At 37.4% G+C, this 25,165-nt stretch overlaps 1 protein-coding gene across 1 annotated transcript in view; it reads left to right on the top strand.

Annotated features, from left to right (window-relative positions):
- The first annotated feature begins 10,965 nt into the window (after positions 1–10,965).
- Positions 10,966–25,165, top strand: part of Sptlc3 (serine palmitoyltransferase long chain base subunit 3) — a 138,743-nt gene continuing 124,543 nt past the window's right edge. The window contains exon 1 of the mRNA XM_046433953.2: positions 10,966–11,391. Coding sequence (XP_046289909.1) covers positions 11,275–11,391 — 117 coding nt within the window. The 5' untranslated portion in view covers positions 10,966–11,274. The remainder of the gene's footprint in view (positions 11,392–25,165) is intronic.

The raw sequence follows: 25,165 nt of genomic DNA, 5'->3' as shown, positions 1-25,165 counted from the left end.
GGGAAGAATAGAAGTTCAGTGGTTAGAAAAGGCGGAATGAAGGGAAGCGGGGGGATAGGAAAAGGAAAGACAGTGGAATGAATCTGACATAATTTTCCTATCTTCATATATGAATATACCACAGTGAATCTCACCATCATGTACATTCACAAGACTGGGGTCCTAATTAGAATAAGATATATTCCATGCTGGTATAATTATATCAAATGAATTCTACTGTCAGGTATAACTAAGAAGAACCAACAAATAATCCTGTTAACCATTTTTTAAATTTTATGAACTTTTTTATTTTGTATATTCTTGCCTTTCTTGTGCCAACAAATTGTTGATTATTAGCCTCATAAATATCATACATTCCTTCATGCAACTGACATGCATACTCAATATCCTCTATAATGTAGGGAGGGGGCAAATTTTGCCTTGAATTTAAATCTCCAAAATGAATAAATTGTCTTTTTTTAAAAAGGCTTTAAATAAGGAGCACAGTGTCTTCAATACTTTTACAAGAAAACTGTATAATCCTCAGCAATTTTGAATTTAAAATGATCCAGATTGACACACAGGAGACACCAAGGGTGAGAGTAAGCTGGAATTCATTGGAAACCCAACAGTGTTGCATAGTAATAAGTAACTGTAAGACCCTTCTCTGAGCCTCGCCAGATTTTAGTGTAAAAAAAATGGAAATCATATTATCTATTAATTGTGAATATTATTGCAAAGACTAGATTGAATGTGGAAAAACCCTGAGAGATATTCAGAAAAAGGAGAGGATAAAAGGGGCAATTTAAATACCAAGGAAACATCCTTTATTACAAATGATTACAGTATAATTTTCAAAATGTGAAAACACTTGACTTTCATACAAATATAAAATGAATATGTCAAAAAAATTATCCAATTCATTTAACTAATCAACAGTAATATGGAAGGACTGGTTCACAGGAGAACTTGAAGGATGGAAAAATATAAATAGATGTATACAGAGAGAGAGGAATACAGAATGAATTTTTTAATAGACATAAAGGTGTGTCGTATCCTCAGGGAAATAGAATATAAAGTTGTTTAGGTTTATTTTATCAAATTGGCAGAAATCAACTCTACTTCCAGTAGTAAAATTTCATTTACATTGCTATCCACAAGGGTTACTAGTATTTCTATCAGTTTTCTACACATTAACTTCTATCCCTTAAAAATTGTAAAACAGTCTACAAAAAAGGTACATACACCTAAAGCATCAGATGCTCTCCTGAAAGTTCACTAGATTATGTCCTTGCCCTCCACTAAAAAATGTTCTGTATGGTTGTTTTTTTTTTTTTGCCTCTTCCCAAGTATTGAACAAGTTTTAAACAAAATTATCTGTTGTATAACAGCATATATGTTTATGTAGCTGATTGGGAACCATTTGAAATGCCTAAGATCACATCCATTCCAAACACTGTGGTCGTACAATACACTTGCTGTGTGTCTGTGTTTGCCACAAGGATGGATGGGTAGGCAGGTGGATTCTAGTAGAATATTATCCTAACATAGGAACTGATAGGCATCATCACTCCTTCTCCCCTAGCTGTTGGGCTGCTCTACTCTCATTGAACCAGGAAGGAAAGTAACAGAGCAAAATACAGAGAAATAAAATAATAATTAAGTCTTCTGGGTTTTGGGGTTCCAAAACAGAAGTCTTTAGGGGAATTACAGAGACACACATGAGTGGTAACAGCAGGTTTTCAGTAGAACGGGATGTTCTGGCAGACTAGACTAGAAGAAAGACGTTTCCAGCTTTAAAGGACACGTCAAGGGCACAGGAGCACAGCAGCAGAGGGGCTTGCTCTGCTTCCCAGGTGGTGCCTCTAAGGAAAAGAGCTGCAGAGGGAGTCTTGGTGGATGGGTCCATCTTTTACAAGCCTGCATCTTTTTACAAGCTGACTGGTTTTTTTCCAACCTTCTTTACGTGCAGGCAAATTATGACTCTGTGGTACATTTCCTATGGTGAAGCTAAATGAGAAGCATCAGAACCTGTGTGTGCCAGGGGTATGAGGGGAACGAGTTTCAACCATGCCATAAATACCTCATTGGACATGACTCATGAAGGAATGTAATGAGCAAAAAGAAGAAGAAAAGAGGTGGATTTTGAGGTCTGGATGATCTTTTTTTTTTTTTTTTTTTTTTTTTTTGACATACTTGTGGCACCAGCAGCAAGACTTTAGAGAAGAACATCAGACTCTGATGCCAGGCTTTTCTGAAATGTTCTTGGGACTCAAAAGCTATGGTTCTGACTTTCCCTTTTCCAGCCAAGTGACCCAGAGGTCAGTAGGCAAGTGGCCTCTGAGGTAGAAGATAACTCATACTAACTTCATTAATTCCACTGTGCAAGCCTATGCCCGAGTGTCACACTATCACTGGGAGGAGGGACAGGAAGTAAATACTGTTTTCCCTCTTCAACCATGAGGGATTTAATCTCCAAACCCCTCTTAAGAGGCAAATTCACAATTAAATGACTTGGAACCTTTTCAAACAAGTTTAGGGTTTAACAAAATTCACTGAATTTCAACTTCATATCTGTGCATTTCATCATATGTGAAGTCTACCTTAAAAACAATAGCAATAACAATAAGAAACCTTAATGAGATACCACTACACATTTGCCAGACTGGTTAAAATATTAATGACACTGACCATGCCAATTGTTATTGACTGGTGTGTACAGTTGCACAACCACTTGGAAACTGTTTATTAATATCTTCCAAAGTTACACTGATGCACACCCTATGTCCTGTGGTTTTACTGCTAAGTACATACCCAACAGGAATATGTAAATACAGTTACCCAAAAATATACTAGAAAACTCACTAACAATAATTTTAACACCTAAAAATAGGAAACAGCCCAAATTTCCACAATACAATGGATACACAAATTACAGTGTGTAAATACAATGGAATACTATATGACGGTTGAGAATAAATAGGTTACTTCTACATGCTAGAGTACAGAAAACATTCTTAAGTATAATTAGGTAGAAGAAGGAAGGCATTAAAAATAAATGCTATAATTCCATACATATGAAATTATGAAACAGAATTAATCAAGCATGACAGAAAACAAGATAGTGGTTTTATTTTAGGAGACAGGAAGTAATGAGTGAGAGTGGGGCTTGAAGAGTGCTTCCAGATTCTAGAAAGTTCCCATGTCTTGGTCTGAGTGACAATTCCCATGTGTGTTCACTTTTGAAAATTCACTGAGTAGTAGACTTAAACCGTGTATCTTTGTCTCTGTAAAATAGATTGCAATAAAAATTTGCTGGAAAAAAAAGTTTTTAGATGCTCAACTTTGGAATAAACTATGAAAAACTTTTAAATGCACATTATTTAAAAGGAAATGACAGGAAAAATAAACTAAATAAAAGACACCCTCTGTGACTTTTTGCACACTTAACATTAGTGGCAATAGGTACTGTGGTAGGCAGAATAATGATTCCCTATACATGTCCAAATCATAATCCCTGATCCTATGAATACCTTACCTTATATGGCAAAAAGGACTTTACATGATATTGGACCCATGACACAAAATTTCACTTAGGCAGGAGGAATAAATTCAAGAGACCTATTGTACAATATGATGACCATAGTTACTGACAATGAAATAAATATATACTTGACAATTGCTCAAGAAAAGTGTTCTTACCATACTCACACATTAGTCATCCTACAGCGTATATGTATAACAAAACCCATCATGTGGTATACCATAAATAAATATGATTTTATTTGATAATTTAAATAAATTATTTTTGCTGATGAAATAAACTTTATAAGTATCATTGAGACTATTCTGAGATTTTATTGGACCGTCCAGATACTCACGATCTAATCACATGATTTCTCTTTTGGAGGGCACTCTGTCACTGATCCACACCCCCAACCCTATTTTGTATTTTATTTAGAGACAGGGTCTCATGGAGTTGCTTAGTGCTTTGCTTTGCTTAGGCTGGCTTTGAACTCAGGATCCTTCTGCCTCAGCCTCTTGAGCCACTAGAGGTATGTGCCACCACGCCCGGCTCACATGATTTCTTAAAAGCAGAGGCAAATGACTGAAAGATATCCCAAAGATATCCCAAAGATGCAGCAATGTTAATTTGAAGATAGGAGGAAGGGGTCTCAACCAAGGAATTTGGGTGGCTTCTAAAAGATGGAAAATCCAAGGAGACAGATTCTCCCCTGGAGCCTCTGGAAGGGACTGCAACCCTCCTGACATCTTGATTTTAGCCCAATGAGATTCCTGATCTAGACAGCTCCAAAATGATAATTTCTGATACTTCAGCTGTTAAATTTGTGATAACTTGTTACAGTAGCAGTAAAAAAAAAAACTGATAAAAGTGCTGAGCATTTCATTTCCATTTACCATCTCTTGCTAGCTAAAAAGGTAAAAGGAGTCTTTCAAAGAAAACATTAAGGAAAGGATAATAAGTTAGTTTTATTTTTTTAAACCAATAAAATTTATTCTAAAAAAATAACATATTTTCAAAGACTTTTTGGAGTCTGTCCTTAATTCAAATGTGTGCTGCTGTTATGATACTGTAAGTTTATGATTTTCTTTCCCTAAGATTGTAGACACTCTCTCCTTATGTATCCCACAAACTTTTCCTATGGAAGATAGAAGAGTGCAGATTTCCTATTTCTCTCCTGAATTTATTGAGGTTTTATTCAATGAACATATTGAGCTTTCTGATATGATACTTCTCTTGATTTGGGAGCAATCTAATATTGATCATTATCATTCAAAAGATTCAAGTTAATCTCTGAGCTACAGATATGAGGGATCAGTTGGGACTTGATTGTCCTAATTTAGGTTCCTGCAGACTCTGAGACAAGGAGTTGGGTGCAAGTAGTTTATTTGGGGGGTGTTTTTGGGAGGAGTGGACAAATAAAACAAGTATGGGAAGACGGCCAATAACAGATGATTTCACAAGAGGGTTACTTCTTAGGGTAACAAGGTCGCTGGGAATTGATTATGAACACACCAGAGAAGATGAATAGACCTCAGAATTATCCCATAGAGAAGACAAGAACGGGAGTGTGGGGGTTGTGAGGGTGTTTATCCATCAACTCCTGTGCCTTGTTGGTTGAGGGTTGATCCCAAGAATGTGAACTCAGCACACCTGGCCCACATACCAAAACAGGGGACACCTGTGGTCAGATGCACTATTCAGATAGAGAGATACATACATCAGCCAATCTATAAGGGGACTATCTCTCAAGGACATCCAATTAACCCAAGAGAATATTAATGAGGAACTGATAGAGTCTGCAACCATGGATACAGTCCATTTCAGGGAAAAGTTATGTGATAATCCATATGTACATGACTTTCCCAGTCACACCACTACACAAAACTCAGAGGTGGGAAGACTAAATTTAACTTGATCTTGACAAAGACTCAAAATTTCCACCTGAAAATAGAAAAAAAAAATGACATGGTCATTTTCTGTGTTTTCTCAATTTCAATGACCTCTTGGTCAATGCAGATTTAATTTTTGGTCATCTATAGTTTGACCTTACATCATTATATTTATAATCTGTTGTTGAAAAATCTTTGGAAGTGAATTGTCTCTACATTGAACATTTTTTTTATTCTAAATTCTTCAGAAAATTCAAATGTATCCATGTAAATATTGTCAGGAGATATTGAAATGTCATCAGTTCTTTGTACCTGTTTAATAGATTGCCAGATTTTAACAGATCAAGGCAGGGAACCAGAGTGTCTTTTTATTCATGGTTTGGTCAATTCAATGTAATCACTCATGTCACAACAATCTCTGCCTTGGTGGCTGATGGCTCTTATGTCAACAGCTGAAGGAACAGTACCATGGTGTCAGGGGAAGGAAATTCACTTTGGGCCCAGAGATTCTTGAGTTCATGACATACTTCCACCACACATTATACTTGTGGCTTTGAAAAAGTCACTTAACCTGTTGGAACATTAATTCCCACATCAGCATCAGAGAAAGACTGAGTCACTGAGAATCAATAGATCTCTATACACCACACGATTGTCCCCATTCGTTTTGCTCATTTCCTCCCTTTTCTTTCAACTTTTTATCTCCAACAGGTTTCAAGAGTATTTTCCAGAATGTACTATTCAGCCTCTGAACATCCCTTTCTGGCTTATCCCTACTCTGTGATCTCTTTTTCTGTCTGCTTCATCAAGAGCTGAGAAACAGACTTCTGGGCAAAAAAAAAAAAAAAGTCACTTCAGAGAATATAAATCCATTGCTAACATTAACTTCACCTTTAGTCACTAATGGACAGATTTACTTTTATATTCAATAATGACACAACTTCAGTAGAAGCTAAGCAGGGGCTGCTAACTCTTACTTTCAAGATGGTGGAACTGTGTACGTTTTTATTCATTGTTGAATCCAGGGACTTAGCAAATAACCCACTAAACACTCATTCTTAAAACATTTGTTGAGTTTACTGCTCAATTTGAAATGCATTTAGTTATTCAAAGAGACCAGATGTTTCTCGGTATTTAGTCTGTTACCTCCATCCTGATCCTTAAACTAAAAGCTACTGCTCATATTAAGAGAACTCCACGTTACTGTGACTGGAGATAATGCCAAGCACTGACCCACCAGTGATTACATGGGCCAGCAGTAGCTGATGCAGAAAGATTGCTGGATTAATATGATTTCATGCACACAACAATACCCATATTCCAATATAGCAAGTAAAATAGCAAAGGTTCAAGAGTGAGAGCTCATACTAGGTGGTTCCCAAAGGTTTACGTGTGAATATCTAGATTTGCAGCTGGGATTGGGGAGGTAGGGTAAGTAGTGAAGGAGACTTCAGCTGTATTTTGATACATTTTTTTAAATTTTTTTTGACATTTTAACAATATTTAATGTTTCAGTCCAGGAGCATGGTAGATCTTTCCACTTATTTAGGTTTTTTAATTTATCTCATGAATGTTTTATAGATTCAATAAAATTCTGACAGATTTATCCTTAAATATTTCATATTTTATGCTATTATAAATTGTATAAGAAAGTTGTATTTGTTGCTAGTATATACAGATACAATTTTTATTTGAATATTGGCCTAGTAGCATTTTAAGTGTTTCCACAGTTTGTACATAGATGGTTATGTCATCTTCCGATAAAGTTAACTTCTTCCTTCTCAGTCTGGATGCCTTTACTTGATCCTCCACTACAGCAATGAACAGAAATAGTAAGAGAACAGTTTTACTTTCTTTATTAGATACAGGACTGTTTGGGATACAAACTTCTTGAGAGCATTGGTGGTTTGCATTTTTCAAGGAATTTGCCTATTTCACACAAACTCTCAAATTTATTGACATAAAATTGAGGTAGTATATCATTTGTATTTCTATGGAATTGGTAGTAATGTCCCTAATTTCTGATTTAAGTAATTTGAGTCTTCTCGTTTTTTTTTCCTTAGTCTACCTACCTAAAAGTTAGTCAAAAAACAAAGTGAGTTTCATTCATTCCCAGCTTTTTGGTATTTTTATTATGAACAAATGTTGAATTTTTCAGGTACTTTCTCTGAATCATCTGAAACAATCAGGTGGCTTTCCCCTTCATTTGTTAATACAATATATTATATTGACCGATTTTCAAATGTTGAGCCATTCTTGCATTCCAGAAATAAATACCATTTGGTCATCATTTATATTTCTTAAATGTGATGCTGAATTTGGTCTGCTAGTTTGAGGATTTTTGCATCAATGTTCATAAGTGATTTTGGCCTCTAGTTTTCTTTCTTGTAGTGTCTTTGCATTTCCACCTCTTTCTTGATAACTTCAAGCAAGAATCAAGGATAATAGTATCAGCCCAACATTACCCAGGGAACTGTCTTTGAATATAACTAGTAATGAGACTGAATCAGAAAATTAAAAATCTCTGAGAAAAAAACCCTTGAGCCTGATGACTTCACTGCAGAATTGTACTGAACATTTACAGAAGAGCTAATGCCAATCATTCTCAATCTGTTCCAATAATTTGATGATTAGGAAGCTCCTTGAGTCCAGCATTGATATATTTTTTAAATGCATGTCTTTTGTCCACTTGTAAAAAGAAAATGCAGAGAAACAAGAAAAAGAAGGAGGGAGAGGGGTTTAAAAAAAAGAAAAGTGTAAAAAAGGAAAGGGAAAGAAAAAAAGAAGAAACACTCTCACTTTAGTTAGTTTTATCACAAAATCTTTATTCAAAAAATAGCTTTTGGAACTGGGTGCAGTGGCAAAAGCCTGAAATTCCAGCTACTCAAGAAGCTGAGGCAGAAGAATTCTAAGTTTAAGGTCAGCTGGGGAAACCTAGCAAGACCCTATCTCAAAATAAAGTTTTAAAGAAGGGCTGGGGTTGTAACTCAACATTAAAGTGTTTACCTGGCATTTGCAAGGCCCTGAGTTCAATTCCTAATATTGCAAAAAAAAAAAATATAAACATGAAAAAGAAAAAAATATGTGTGCACATGTATGTATGTATGTATGTATGTATAGTTTTTAGCTGGAGTGTAGCTCAGTGGTAGAATGCATGCTTAGCATGCTCAATGCCCTGGTTCAATCCCAGGTACCAAATAATAATAATAATAATAATAATACAATCTTTGTATAAGATAATAGAGCTCAGTCAAAATAATACAATGTCTTCAACTTGTCCTTCTAAGTAACAAGAGGCAGTCAGGCCACCAGCAATCAGTACTCACTCCCAATTCTTTATCTTTCCATTTTGTAATTCTTAGAGATAAATAAGCCAATAAGGGTTTAGCTCCCAACACCCAGTGTAACAGCTATGGAAAAAGAGAGACCAGTGAAAAGTTCCTTCTGCTCTGATGATAGAGGTTGAGAGAAATACAATAAAAATTCTAACTTGGAGACACACACTGGGATGGATACACATAATATTTATTCCATTTCACCGTTTGGTCAAAGTCCTTAATATTATTCCTCCAGCACTCCTTGGGATGGGCAGAATGGGGACCCTCACATGAAAATTGTGGTCAAGAAGTCAAGAAAGCATGATGATCACCTCTTCTGGTAGCCCATTATTTTGGAAAAGAAATAAAGCCCTAAACCCCAACCAAGCTCTCTTGGAATTAGAAAATGAGGCTTTAGCAATAGGGAAGATTATATATATATATATGGTTTGTTTGTATCTCTTGATCTAATAAATGGGTTTATTTGCTAAGTACCTGATGTCAGAAAAGTTTTGATTCAGGTAGAAAAGGGAACAATCCCCTTCCTGATAGGGTGGTGGTGTATATCTCTGTATTGACACATTAATAAGAGACAAATATAAATATATGTGATCATAGTTTTACATGGCATGGGAGCCTTCAGATCCAAAGATTAAGGGTGAATAATCCGGTTTTATACTGTTTTTGCTATCTATTTTATACTGAGTGGGGGAACCCAGCAAGACCTATACATTTAGATTCTTCTTGTTCTCTTTGCAGCATTCTGTTCCCTAGGTATGGGGGGCAGGATCCTTCCTGAAATGGAGATCTTATGATTTACTGTCAGAAAACGGTAAACTCTAGAATTTCTTTTTGTTTGGCTTCAAAACAAAAATCTAAGGAAATCAGAACCTATTTTCAAGTTTATGCCTTACCTTGGGGAAAGGGGGTTTTAGTTTTTATCAAAACAAAAATCTAAGGAAATCAGAACCTATTTTCAAGTTTATGCCTTACCTTGGGGAAAGGGGGTTTTAGTTTTTATCAACTATCTTGAACAACAGAAATTCTGGCTTCTATGGCTTTCCTTGGGGGAAGTGGGGGATAAAGGTGAGTAGGAAACAGAGGGTCAGGAGAAGGGGAAAGAGGTGCTTTACTTCTAAGGCCTTTACTTTGGGGTATCATTCTCCCATCTCCAACATAGGAAAACCATGAAGGTGGGCTTGGACAGACTCAACAGGCTGTAAATGATTAACACTCTCTAATAAGCCGTGCCACTACAGTGCCATTTGATGATGATAGAAAGAAACAGACCTCTGATAATTGGTGCATCGAGAGAAAAAGAGTTAATGAATAAACCGAGAGGTATTTGGGGACTGGGAACCTGCAGTCACCACCTGCCTCACATACCTGTGTTAGTAACAAACCAAAGCCACAGTTTTATTTCCTAATGCCCCATTAGACAAAAGTCCACCAAAAACATTTTGTCTCATTTTATAGGCAGTAAAGTTGAAGCAGAAAGAGGGTTAATGACTCCACCAAGGTCACATGATAAAGATAATACATTTGTGAATAATGAGAAATCAAACATTCTGTCTCACAGATTTCTCTCTTACTGGAGTTTTTTTTTTTAATTTTTAAAAATGTTTGTATGTGTTCTTTTTAATTACACATGACAGTCAAATGTATTTTGACATACAATACATACATGGACTATAAATTTCCATTCCTGTGGTTGTACATGATGTGGAGTTACACTGGTCCTTACTGGAATTCCTATGATCCCTCATTATATCTGGTTACATATGTTCATATATTTACAAGGATTTTGAGTGTTGTTTTTATTTTGGTAAAGTATATAATGCATAAAATTTACCATTTTCCTTCCTTTTGAGTGTAAATCCAGCAGCATTAAGTACCTTCACACTGTCATGGAATGATCTACCACCATAAATTTTTCTTCTGCTCCACTGAAACCCTGTACCCATTAAACACATTCCCATTCCCACATCCCTCTAGTCCCTGGCAACCACTTCTGAATTTTATTTTATTGCAAAGAGAAATCATGACCTATGAGCTTGGTTTACAACCAAAAAAAAAAAAAAAAGTAATTACATGCAGAAGACAGACGATGAAAGAAAGAGGTAAATTCAGAACCGGCTATATAGTACTTAGAAGACTCAGTGAGTGTGCTGGGTATGCAATGTGTGTGTGTGTGTCTTTAAAAGACTCTCCACCTCCCTGCCCGCCTCCTTACAGTTTGCTACTGGGTTTCTCTTCCCCAAGTTTCCTCAGTCTCCTAGAGGAGCTAGCATGGCCAATTTCCTTTGTAATTTTGGAAGCAGGTCTGTTGCCATGGAATCTACATTCTGACTGGAGTCGAGGTGTATAAAGGTGACCATTTGTTTTCAGTTTCAAAGATCTGGCAAAAAGATAGGTTGTTGCTCTTCTTCTGGAAAAGCCTGACTGGTAGGATTCCTTTAAGGGCTCAGCCCCAAGAGCTTTATCCCATCCCCTCGCCTACTTAAAAGTTAAAGCTCCAGGAAACCTCTGAAGGGGATTCTGCCGGCTCCATCACTTCCCCCAAATGGCTAATCCTGGAGGTGGTGCTGTTTGCAATGGGACGCTTCACAATCACAAGAACCCCAGCCATGGCTCGCAAAGTGGAACCGGCACCAAGAATGGAATCATGAAAGAAGCCCAGGTAAGAGGCCATCCCCGCTCCCCTTGCTCTGCACATTTCAATAATGTCTTTGCAAAGCTGTTTGAGGCTAACTCGGAAGTCCTCTGGTGAAGTGTATTTGATGTGTCTGGGCTTCTCATCGCAGCTAGTATTTTGACACGCTCGGCTGCCAAAAAGTTTAGGTGTGGAAAAAAAGGAGGGAATTCTTTCTCTTTAGAAGACTGAGCACACAGAGACCCACACAGCTTTAGATTTTTCGAAAATACACACTTAACCTACTACACTTTCAGTTTCTCTCAAGCACTGAGGGGGCAGGGTTGTGAAGGTTCAGACTCTTCAGCTAAATTGCAGTCCATCCAGAAACCTGTTACCTTCACGATGCTTCAGAAGGAAAAGAAGAAGTGAAAGAAAATTGTGCTCCCATTATGGGATGTAGATGGCATTTTTCCCTGGTACTCGCTAAATGTCTCTGAAAGGCGAGTTGTTTTGGGTGTTTAATAGAGCATTGTCAGAGTTTAGACAACTTGATTTGAGTCCGGTCTTTTGAAATTTGGCATCACAAAAATTCCTTCCTGAAACAGTTTAGAAAGTGTAGTTTACTGTAACGAGCATGCAGAAACCAAAGTAGTGTCTTTAAAACAGACTTTTTAGGGTCACCCCCCCACACACCCGGATTTGATGCTTTTATTTATTTTTTTCTTTCTGCTTTTACTTCTGCTTTAATAGAAAGTTGGAAGGGAATGTTTAAGGGGGAGCAAGAATTCAAGAAATTATTCAAAGAGCCTGGATCTGTGAGTTTCTTGTTTAAAGGCAGTTCCACAGTTCCACACTTCCCACACAATGTCCTGTCACTCTGCTCCTGCAGAAGGGGTGAGCTTATCAGCCCTGGGTGCAAACTTAAGTAGCCAAACGGGTAGCCTTATTTGTTGAGAAATGAGACGCTACACAGGGAACCCCAGGCAATCTTTCATTATTCATTCATCCTAAGGTGTCGGCATCCACCTAGGGGAAAGGTCAGATTATTCTAAAATCACAGTACAGGTGGAGCTAGCTGGAGCCAATCCTCCATTCATTGAATTAAATCTGTGGGTCCAGTTGCAAGAGGCAGGAGGCACTATAGAGTCTGGTTTGTGTGTAAAAATTAGTGTGATCCCAAAATGTATTCCCCTTTTCACATTCCCCTAGCCTGGGAAGTATCTACCAGAACCTCAGGCCTGACCTCTCCCAACTGAGTATATGAGCAAGGTAAAGAGAAAGTGCTCATTCTCTGCTATTAGCATGGGGAAAGTCACAATAATATCAACGTGTATTCATTGTTCAATGTGCATTCAGATCACTGCCCAAGATGTTCCTTGTCCCTCAAATGTCTGTATCTCATTGACCATTCACCCGTGCACCTTCTGGATCATTCTGTCCCTGAGGGCTCTTTTTTGAAAACAGATGCCTTCAAAACTTGTTTTCCCTTTCTCTATCTTAATTTTATAACCATACTCTAATGTTTGTGTATGTTATAGTTACTGCTATGTAAGGAAAGACTCTAAGATTCTAAAGATTTCCCACTAACTGTACCTACAAGACTATCAAAAACCTTGAATATTGAGGTTTCCCTAATAGCAGGCAAAAATATAAGGGCTGCTGTTGTCTTTTCTGACAGCTCTTTCTGAAGGGCCATCCAGAGCCTGTTGGCTAAGATATATTTAGGTGTTGCTAAGTTGAAATTGGCTTCCACCAAGAGCCTCAATTATAGCTTAAAAAATATTTTCCAAAAAGAATAAACCCCAATGAGATCACAGTGTAATACAGCAAAAAGGGCCTATTTTCTTCTTCCATGATGTGAAAGATGTTGTCTTTACTATCATGATCCTCAGTCACTAGTTTCACCCCATAGGCCCTTTGACAAACTAGGTCTTGAACAAAAACCTTACACATATCTGAGACAGTGGTCTTACAAATACTTTCTTCCAGGCTTAGCATCTTCCAGATAGAGCATCATCTAAAATTCTTCCACTTTCTCTGAAAATTCCCTCACCCTTTCTCTACCAGCTTTTTTTTTTTTTTTTGGAACCATATAGAAATAGAGTTATCTCTTTTATATATTGAGGGATCCTTGAAGGTTCTGTTGATGGAGGGTTTGGCATAACAATTTGAAAATCCCTGTTAGACAGTAGTTTGGGAATCCTCCCTTTTGTTCCAATGTAGCCAGGTTTGAACCCCCTCACTCTGGCTTGCAGGCTTGCTACCCCAACCTCAAGGCTAGCAAGGAGCCACACACTTTACATTCTGGGAACCTTCTTTAGTTCCTTTCTGAAGTTGTTTGTTTGTTTATTTGCTTTGTTCTATCACATTGCCTGTTTGATTTTTTCCCTCCTCTTCTTTTCTTTAAACCCCATTTAACCTGAAGATTCACTAAAAGTGGTTTTCAACAGTGCTTAGGTCTATTTCTTTGTTTACTGCTAATCCTTCCTTCTATCTGACTTTTAATAGAACACTGTTGTCCTAAAGGATTCCTTCTCCCTCCTCAAGAGCAAGTCCATGGAAAATAGAGAGGGGGCCTTTAATGTCCTTAATCCATAAACATGAGGTTTCTTATAATTTCCTATTGACTTAATTTCATAAAATTAGTTTGAATTATATTGTCTCCATAATTGCTTTTTAATTCACACTAATTATTTCTGATCTGGCTACATGCATTTATTAGGAAACCTGAACCTTGGGCAGTAGACATTGTGTTTTCATTGGTCTTAACTGTGTGCCTCTGGATATGCATTTTTATTAAGATGAGCTCTGCATTTTCTTATTTAAATTGATTCTATAGGATAAAGAAAAAAATAGCGAGGTTTTCCTCTAACCATTTCTTTTCTGAAAAACACAAAGTCCTGGAGTTAGAGGCAATCCAGTGTTTATGGAGTTCTTGAACTGAATATTGTAATATTACCAGGTATGGAGTTGTAAGTCCTTAGAGCTAGTTGCTTTTACTATCTTTCATTCACTCATTCACCAGTAATTAGTAAGAATCTGTTATCCTTGGGACATGTAAAGATCAAAATAAGTTTATAATTTACCTACTAGGAGAAAACATTTATCATATTTTTCATATTAAAGTTAAATGAGCTGGGCACAGTAGCAAATGTGTGTAATCCCAGCACCTTAGAAGGCTGAGGCAGGGGGATCACAAGATCAAAACCAGCCTTAGCAAACGCGAGGCACTAAGCAACTCAGTGAGACCCTGTCTTTAAATAAAATACAAATTAGGGCTGGGGATGTGGCTCAGTAGCAGAGTGCCCTGAGTTTAATCCCTGGTACCTCCACAACCCCAAATAAAAGTTAAATGATAGTGTAGGACAAGAGCTATCATAAAGCAGGTATGATTTAAGGGCAAATTAGTGGTACACACAGAGAAGTTCAGAGAGACGGGAGAAAGTGACTTATATCAAGATTCTGCCAGGTACCAGGACCAGGCTAAGCACATAGCCCCATGAAGTGGCAGCATCATGCACCTTACAATGATGAAGAATCGTAAATCATTGAGGACTTTGAACAGAATCACAGGTAGCCTAGCCCAAATCTAAACCCAAATTCGTGTTGTTGCGGTGCCAGTTTCCTTTCCACTACTTTCTAGGGAAGCATAAAGTAGGGATTATAGGGGCAGCTTTAGGGAACTAAAAGGACTCAAATTGAAGCCTGAAATATTGACAATGACAGATAAAATGGGGAGTTTATTCCTAGGGGACAAATGAGGAAATGTAGGGTAAGGAATCCCAGAGATGAATGTAGGAGTTGTTAGAGAAGAGGGCACAGGAAACATCATAAAGTATAATGACTGATCCTGGGGTCCCACAATGCTCTCTGAGGACATGCCCTCAGTGACCTAAGGACCTCCCACTGGGCCACCTCTTACCTTTTCCACACTACTTCCTAACTCCATCACCATGGGGACCAAGTTTTCTACATATGAACCCTAGAGAGACAAACTCAAGCCATTTCCAAACTATCGGACTCCACCCCTGGACCCAAGGCTCGTGTCCTTCTCTCTTTTTTAAATTTTTTTTTAAAATTTGTTTTAATTAGTTATACATGACAATAGAATGCATTTATGCACTCTGATATATCATACATAGATGGGATATAATTTCTCATTTTTCTGAGTGTATATGTTGCAGAATCATATTGGTCATACAGTCACATATATACACACAGTAATAATGTCTGTTTCATTCTGCTATCCTTCCTATCCCCAGATCCCCTCCCCTCCACTCCCATCGGTTCCCTCTACCTAATCTAAGATAACACTATTCTTCCCTAGTCCTCCTTCCCCCCACTTATTGTGAATTAGCATCCGCATATCAGAGATAACATTTGGCCTTTGGTTTTGTGGGATTGGTTTATTTCGCTTAGCATGATATTCTCCAACTCCAAGGATTTACTGGCAAATGCCATAATTTCACTCTTCTTTAAATCTGAGTAATATTCCACTGAGTATATATACCACATTTTCTCTATCCATTCATCTATTGAGGGACACCGAGGGTAGTTCCATAGTCGAGCTATTGTGAATTGAGCTTCTCACAATGCAAAATATATTCATTCCATCTCTAATAGTCCTGAAGTATTACTTCATCTTAGCATCACACAAAAGTCCAAGTCCAGACACACAGCAAATTCCTCGAAGCTCTGAGTTCCTATAAAATCAGAAAGCAAGTAATAGACTTCCAATATACAATGACCATGAGAAGATAAGTTAAACATTCTTATTCCAAAAGGAAGGAGTAATACTCCAAGGCAAGACCAAAACCCAGCCCAGAACACATTAAATCTTAAAGCCCCAAGTCTGGCATCTTGTGCACATAGAGAGACTAGTAGGCACCAAAGCCTCCAGCAACCCCACCCTTACAGCTTTGCTGGTCAAAGCCCACATGGTTACTCTCTCAGGTTCGTTTTGCACTCTGCTTGCAGCTTTCCCTAGCAGGTGTTGCACACCACCTGTAGCCATTCCTTTGGGGAATCTTAGGGGCAGTTCTACTCCCATGGTTTTATTAGGCATCAACCCATCAGGGACTATTCTGACCCAGAGCAGACTTCTGCCTGGCCTTTAAGAATTTTTTTTTTTTTAATCTCAGTGTAAGTGTCCAAGATGCCATAACTATTGCATTTTGTATGTCTGCAAAATCAACACTTTGTGGACACCAAGATCTGTCCCTGGCATGCACTAAACCTGGGCCTAATTGAACCAAAGCTGCAGTGGCTACAAAGCACTTTACCAGAAAGCCAGAATCCTCAAGCAGTCATGGCAATATGCCTTAGAAGAGAGCCCTGGACTTGGTCCTTTGAGCAAATTTGCCTGGAGTGCCTCTGATCCTGTGATGGGAGAGATAGCCTTGAAGATTTCTGAGATGCCCTCCAGGAATTGCCTCATGGTCTCCTTTTATCCATGATAATCTCTTTACCAAGAGATTGCTCCACTACACCCTTATGCTCTTTTACTCCTTTCCTCACTATACTGTGAGATTTTCAAATTTTTCTTTTCTGCTTCCTTTTGCTCCCAAGGTCTCACTGTCAATATGACTAAAGAGTGTTACAACATCTTCCAGTCACCCAGGTCCAAAGCTGCCTCCACATTTTCCAGTGTATTTACATTTACAACCCTCTCCTGAATAACAATTTCTTCTTTTAAGTCAGTTTTTTGTTACTGTAACAAAATGATACTAGGTGACTTTATAAGAAAAGCGGTTTATTTAGCTCACACTTCTGGAGGTTCAAATGTATGACGCCTACATCAGATCAGTTCTGGTGAGGACCTCAAGTTGGGTGGCATCATGATGGTGACAGTGCAGGCCAGAGAAAGAGATGACATCATTATACTGGAAGCCAGAGTGAGATGGGGGTCGTTGCTCTCCCCTATTGACCTAAGAACATTACAGTAGGCTTTACCTCTCCTCTTATAAGTTCCACACCGTCTCCCAACTCTGCTACCCTGCGGACCAATCTTCCAACACATGAGCCATGTGGGAATAACTCAAATTATTTCCAACTCATACCACCGAGTATCCAAGATACTTAGTGTTCAAGATTTTACTGTTGGTTGTTGTCCAGGGCACCTTCACAAGGACATCCACCTATGTGCTCTCTAAATAGTCCACAGAATAGCCCTAACTTATTTACAGGGTATCTTCTTCTTAGAGCATATAAATGGACACTGCAAGTTATCTCATATCTCAGAAATGGTTTGGTTACATTCTGTCATCCACATCAGTTATAGTCCAGCCCAGATGAAAAGGGAGGGGAAATAGACTCTATTTCTTTGTGGGAGGAACAACGAAGTTAAAATGGTAAAGATTGTGACTGACTGGAAAGATTAATGTAACCATCTTTTGAAAGAGTCCAATACAACTGAGATATATCCACTATGCTTGGGAAAACAGAGGAGAGGGAATCTGACCTAGCTGGGAAGACAAAACGTCACTCAAGACATCAAAATTTGACCCACTTCAGGGAGTTGGTGTAGAACATGCCTCAAAGTTTCCTCAACTGAGACACAATGAGAACAAAATTTCTATCAACCATCTCTTGTCCTTTATCAGGTAAGGGGTACTCCCAGAGACAGCATTTTTACCCTTCCTACACATGGGCTGAGTATACTTCTGTGGTCAGAGAAAGCCTTCAAGCTGATGTGTCAGTGTTGTGGTACACCAGACATCACCGGAACCCATGAGGGTCTGGCTGTACCACCAAGAGCATCTACTATAATCATAGTTATTTGTGAGTAACGGAGGTTTTAGAAGAGGATTGATGTGATTAGCTGTGGTTTTCTCTGACTGTGATTTTAATTTATGATGACTTTTAGAACACAGTTTGTGAATTATCCCTGAACTAATGAGCTAATCATCATAGAAGACAGGATAATGTTATTGAGCAACATGAACAAACTTACTCACTAAACTTGGCAAGGAGATAACAATATATCCATGTTGAATGTCACCATCATAATTTGCTCCCTTTGCATTCTAGCAAGAAGAAAAAAATAAACCATGAAATCTTACGAAATTGAACAATATATGGTAAAAGACATCAGAAAGGATAATGAATAAAAATCAATTGGAGAATGTAATTGGAAAAAATAAAACATTTACAGTAGCACCAGAAAAATGAAGGACTTGGGAAAAGATGTAAGATGTAAGTTGAAAATTAATTTGAAGAGAATATCAAATGCTACAGAGGAACATGAAAGAAAGATGGAATAGGTGGAAATACATGTAATACTCATGGATAGGTAGCCTCAAGATGAAAATATGTCAATTCTACCTTTGATAATCAATAAATTTCATGTGATTCCAGTAAGACACCATATTTTGAGCCAGACTTTATTTTTTTATGGAAAAATGAAAAGGAAGAATAAACAGAAAAAAATAGAATAATAATGAAGGGTAACTAACACTGCTAACTAGTAAACCCTATTATGCAATAAAAGTCTTAGAAGAGTTTCATATAGTATACAAATAGATAAATATTATTTGAAAGTGTTAACCTCGATTCATAAAGTAGTAAAACATGTAGATTTTTAAATGATACTTATATGTGAATTATCTTTACACAAAAATCAACTGTCTTTCTGCATAGCAAAAACAAAACAAAGATAACCTCAAAAACATCAAAAAGCAAATTACAGACTGTGAAAATGGTTACAATTTACATCACAAAATGCAAACTTTTTAATACATAAATGAGTTTAGGAAATCAATACAGAAAAAAATCTAAACACTAAAGAAACAATAATAGGCAAAATATAGGAAGGAAATACTAAAGGAGACACTAAAGCTTAGGAAAGGAAAAAGAAAGAAGGAAAGTTAGAAAAGGGAAGAAAAGTTATATGCTCACATCAGGTTTTATGAGAAGGGAAAGAAAAATCTACTTTTCCAGTTTGTGTATAAAAAATACAAAAGCAATTTGAAACTTAGTTTGAATGATTTAGTTATTTAGATGAGCATAAAAATAATGGCATAGTTTTTTTCATACATTTGTTGATCAATTGTATATCTTCTCTGAGAAGTGTCTGTTCAGTTCCTTAGCCCATTTATTGATTGGGTTATTTATTTTTTTGGTGTTAAGTTTTTTGAGTTCTTTATATATCCTGGAAATTAGTGCTGTATCCGATGTGCATGTAGTAAAGATGTTCTCCTACTCTGTGGGCTCTCTCTTCATGTTATTGTTTTCTTTGCTGAGAAGAAGCCTTTTAGTTTGAATCCATCCCATTGGTTAATTCCTGATTTTATTTCTTGCGTTTTAGGAGTCTGGTTAAGGAAGTCAGGACCTAATATGACTATATAATAAAGATTTGGGCCTACTTTTTCTTCCATTAGGTGCAGGGTCTCTGGTCTAATTCCTAGGTCCTTGATCCACTTTGAGTTGAGTTTTGTGCATGGTCAGAGATAGTGGTTTAATTTCATTTTGCTACATATGGATTTCCAGTTTTCCCAGTACCATTTGTTGAAGAGGCTGTCGTTTCACCAATATATGTTATTGACATCTTTGTCTAGTGCTCCATTTATGTACAATGGATCAAAATGCATTCTGCTGTCATATATACCAATTAGAGTAAATTTATAAATAATACTAATAATAATACAGTTAATGAATAAGATTGTTGTTAGATACTATACATCAGGCCCTTTTGTATAATTTGCCTCATTTAATTCTCTTATTGATACTGCCAAGTGGATATTATTACCATGTTTGAATAGATGAGGACACTGAAGCTCTGAAACCATAATTAACTTACCCAAGTTCACACAGCCAGGAGGAAATTGGGACATAAACTTGAGACTATCCATGCTAGCCCAACTTCTTTTTACTCCCAGTAACATTGCAGGGTCCCATGGTGTCATTACCACAGACCTAGAGATTCTTATTTCAAGAACCAAATATAAAACCAGTTGACTAAAGTATCAATACATGAGAAAAGAGTTTAGTATTTCCTGTAATCACAGAATCAAAGAACATGTTGCTTCAATTCCCAATACAAGCTATTCTGCAGTGAAAAACATTGAGAGGTAAAAAAGGAAATAATAATTATAATAATCTCTAACGAGTATTGAGTTCTTTCAAAGTGCTAGGCACTCTGTTTTATGACATCATTTTGCAACAGTCCTATGAGGTGTTATTGTTTGACTCATCATGGCAGTGAGGAAACAGTCTTAGGAACTTAACCAAGGTCACCAGATTATAAGTATTAAAGCCAGGTTTGGAAGTCAAGTCTGCCCAATCCTATAACCTAATTTTTTTCCCTTAGTTCTCAGGCTTCTCTGAATGCAAAATATGATTAGGAATAGAATTGACACCTGCTTCCTCAGAGAGCAGGCCAACTGGATTCAGTATTAAAGGTCAGAGTCAGTGTGAATCAAAGGCATTATGAATTGTTTTGCTTGCTAGCCTTTTTGTTCTTCACTAAAATTTGAGTTCATCTTCACAAATGACACTGAAATGTTGCATATCAGAACTTTTAATATGCAACATTTTCCCACTCATAGACAAATTGTATCAAGTGAACTGACTACCTCCCATGCTTCACTTTAAAGAACTTTTGAGTTAAATAAATGGAACCCTGAGTCATCTGGACTCAGATTTAGCCCTATCTGGGCTCAAGGGATAAGCTGCCTGGCACTTAGAACACCTGGAACTTTCAGAAACTTTCTGCAGGGCACATGGCCTCCCTCAATAGGCAGTTCCTTTTGTACAGTATTTCCTGGTAATACGGCTATTTTAGATATGTAATGTGATAGAGGAGAAGTAGGTGTAGATTCTTTATTTTAGACATAGATCACTTCCCACTGAGTGATATCATCTAATTCTGCCCCCATTGAATCTGCCTTGATCTAATGACTTACTAGGCCAATAGAATGTGACAAAGGGACAATCTGGGATTTTTTGAGGTTCAGTCACAAGAAACATTTCAGTTTGAATCTTGGAACTCATACAACGTGTTTGGAGGAAGTCCAAATTGCCCCAGGAAGAGCCCAGGTGGAAAGAAAACAAGTATCCGAGCTGTGTTCCCGGTTGAGATGTAGCACCAACTCTCAAATGGTATGAGTGACCTCGAATAAGTGGATCTTCCAGCCCTAGCTTCTATCTGCTCCAAATGATACTGCATGGCACAAAGAGAAAATGTTCCAACTGAGCTCTACCCAAATTACAGATATTGTTTTTCTGAGCAAACACGTGATCATTGTTTTAAATTTAGCGGTAGTTTATTAAGCAGCAGCAGAAACCCACACATGGATATTATATTTCTTTAAAATGCCTACAAAAGTCATTTTGCAATCTTTTTTTTATAACTATTTCCAGTGCTTGCATTTACTTTTTGAGGGAAGAGTTTGTTTTGGCCATCTGTTTTTGGCAATGATGCCTTTCCCTAGACTGTAAACTTCTGTTTTGTTTTGTTTGGCGAAGAGATTGTATGCTTAAGTTCTTAACCCAGTGATGAGTGTTTGGCTGTAAAAGTCAAATACAATGAACGTAAATACCATCAATGCAAAAAGCACCATCATTTAAATATTTCCAAACATAAAGTGTACTTATTCAATCTGACAGGGCCTGTAATGTGTTGTGCCTTCTGCGAATGAGGAGTTGGCTCAAGAGAACGTGTGTATTCAGTGTTTCATTAATTAAAAGAACAGATATTTTTAAAATGTATTTGATATACTTTAACTGTGTTATTTAAAAGAAAACATGTTGTTAAGTATATTTACTATCTGCCAATCATAAATTAATTTTACTTATTCGTTAATGTTTTCTAGAAGTCTTTTTCTCTTTGGAAATACCATTAGCTGTAAATTGATATTCAACTACTTGCGAAGAATCTATTGCCTTTGTTTTGAAATATTCGTAATCTTCTCACTAGAATCCTCTTTTCTCATGTATATTTAGGAAAAATGGCTCTAGGAATTTGGCTCCCCTCACTTCAGATTTACTTTGTACTTTAAAAAAGCAATAGATGATTCTTCCATCTTTGCTTTCCTGAATTTTTATGTTTAACTCCTGGTCCCAGAATGTGCAGGTTGGAGGGACCCTTATGATAACTTCATGCACTAAATCTCCTTGACTAACCCTGATTTCAAACATTAGGTCTCAGAATGTTCATCAAAATGTCATAAACCTGGCAAAATGTATTGTCCAAACCCCATTTTTTTTAGACTTGGAAGGAAATGACACAGACACCTTCTGTTAGACCATGAATGCTCAAAGCCTGGTCACCATTATTGTTCTCTAGATCTGGCCTAACTGGGCCTTCAGAAGTTGTCCAACAAGAAAACTATAGGTAAACCCCGATAATCCTTCTAACCATGAGTTATATGTGGCTGTTTGTCCTCTGCCATGTGGTTGTTAGCCTTTGAGAGGTCAGGGATACCTTTGAGAACCTGACAGATACCTGTTATAGAAAAGTAGATATGTCTATGATCACAGAAATTTCTATGTAGAGAATTCATCTATTCCCTCATGTCTTCAGATCCCCAGGATATAAATGTTAGCGCTGAAATGTCTTTATCAATTATGGTAACCCTATACTTACAACCCAGCCAAAAGTACCAACAAATCATCTATCTCAGAGAAGATGTAGGGTGAAGGTGTCACAGAAAGTCACCAAAGACAGAAAACCACACATAGAAAATCAGTCCATAAACTCCCTGTGTGTAAAACATTTATTTTAAAATTATACTAGAATTTTGCATTCTACTCTGTAATAAATTTATATTTCCTTTACTACAAGAGTACTTTCGTGTCTTCACTTAAAACTTTTGAGTAAAACTATACTCCCAAGATGGATATTTGTGTGGTAACTTTTCATACCACAGTTCCCCTTGAATTTTCCAGGTAAATCAAAACTTCTTAAGGACCTCAGATACAGTGAGATTCACAAGCCTTCCACTTACTAGTTGTGCCATATTGAGCAGGCAGTTTTTTGCCTCTGATCTAACCCTCACAAAGGTATCGTGAAGATTTAAATAATTTAAAACATGAAAGATTCCCAGTAAATATGTTATACAGTATATACTCAATAAATTATAACTATTATCTATTAAAGCTTACAGCTATCTCTTTCACCTCTACTACTATCATAAGAGTGGTCAGTATGATGCCTGGCATATAATAGGTGCTCAATAAATAATAGTCTTATACTCTTAAATTTCTTCATCCAATGGTAACTTCTTGATCTTCATTCTACTTGGCCGGTCAGCAGCTTTGGACACAAGTATTCTCTCCCTTCTTGCTATAGTTTGGATATGGGTTCATCTTATGCTCCAAGCTTCATGTATTGGAGCCTTGGTCCTCATTCTGCTTGTGTTGAAACTGGGACCTTAAGAGGTGAAGCCTAGTAGGAGGTCAACAGGTCACTGGGGGCATGCCCTTGAATTGATGAATGTTAGTTCTCATGAAGTCAGTTTGCTGACTTAGTTCACATGAAAGAGAGTTGTTAAAAAAAAAAAAATGAGCCCAACCCCTGAATCTCCCTGCAACCCCCTGTCTGGAAATGATCTCCTCTCCTCCCACACATGTTTCTATCATTGTGGTGCCATCTGCCATAAGGTGATGCAGTCAAAGGGGTTCTTGCCAGGATCAGCACTATGTTTTTGGACTTTCAGCCTTCAAAACCTCTTTTCTTTGTAAGTACCCAACTTCAGGTGTATCATTTCAATAGAGACAAGCAGACTAATACACACCTCCTTAAAGCCTTTTTTCTCTTGGCTTCCAGGATGTGACTCTCTAGATTTTCCTTCTTGTATCAATAGCTACTTTTTTTGTAGTTTCTGTTAGAGTTCCTTCTCATTTCTTTTACCTATAAACCATGGAGTGACCCCAGGCTAAATCCCAGTATTTTTTTTCTCCTAACCACATATTTCTCATGATGATCTAATATTGTCTCATTATTATTTATATGTAAATATATATATATATATATATATATATATATATATATACACACATATATAAAGAGAGAGAGGCATTTTCAACTGACTGTGTCACACACACACACACACACACACATAGTAGACATTTCTGTCTTTCTTTTTGGTCTTTCCACTTGGATCATCAAAAGTCTTCTCAAATTTAATACCTACAAAACTGATTCCCTGGTTTTCCTCCTTCCCTCCCCAACCCTGTTTACTTTACAGTCTTTCTCATCTCAATAATAGCAGCTCTATTCTTTTTGTGGCTCAAACCAACATCCTTGGCATCATTCATGACTGTTCTTTCTCATCCTTCATATTCCGCATGCAGTCTGTCAGCAAAGCGTAATCCTTCCTTTACAACAGATCCAGAATCTGAACACTCCTTACATTTCTCTCAGCAACCCCTCTGGCCTCAGCCATCATTACTTCCTGCCTGGATTAGTGCAGGAGTTCCATGTCTTTTCTCTGTGTTCAGTTACCTACTGCTGTATAACAAATCAACCCAACACATAATGGCACAAACAACGACTGTTTTATTATGCTCATCGATTCTGCTGGTCAGGAATTCAGAAAAGACACAGTGGGGACAACTCTTCCCTGTTCTATATGTCTGGTGGCCTCAGTTGGGAAGACTCAATTGGCAGGGCTGGAAGAACTGTGCCAGAATGATCCACCTCCAACTTGGAGTCCTCACTCCCAGGTCTGGCACCTGGGTTATGATGGCTGAAGGGTTAGACAAGCCAGGACTAAACGGGATTGAAGCAATCTCAAACAAGATGACTCGGTTCTGGGGAAGGGACCATCCTACCTCTCAATGGGAACAGTATCAAAGAATTCCTAGACATGTTTTAAAA

Source organism: Marmota monax, unplaced genomic scaffold (genome assembly GCF_021218885.2).
Source record: "Marmota monax isolate L192 unplaced genomic scaffold, Marmota_monax_Labrador192_F-V1.1 WCK01_AAM20220418_F8-fsc00014, whole genome shotgun sequence".
Classification (NCBI taxonomy): Eukaryota; Metazoa; Chordata; class Mammalia; order Rodentia; family Sciuridae; genus Marmota; species Marmota monax.
Note: the sequence above shows the minus strand (reverse complement) of the source record. Positions and strands in the feature narration are given on the sequence as shown.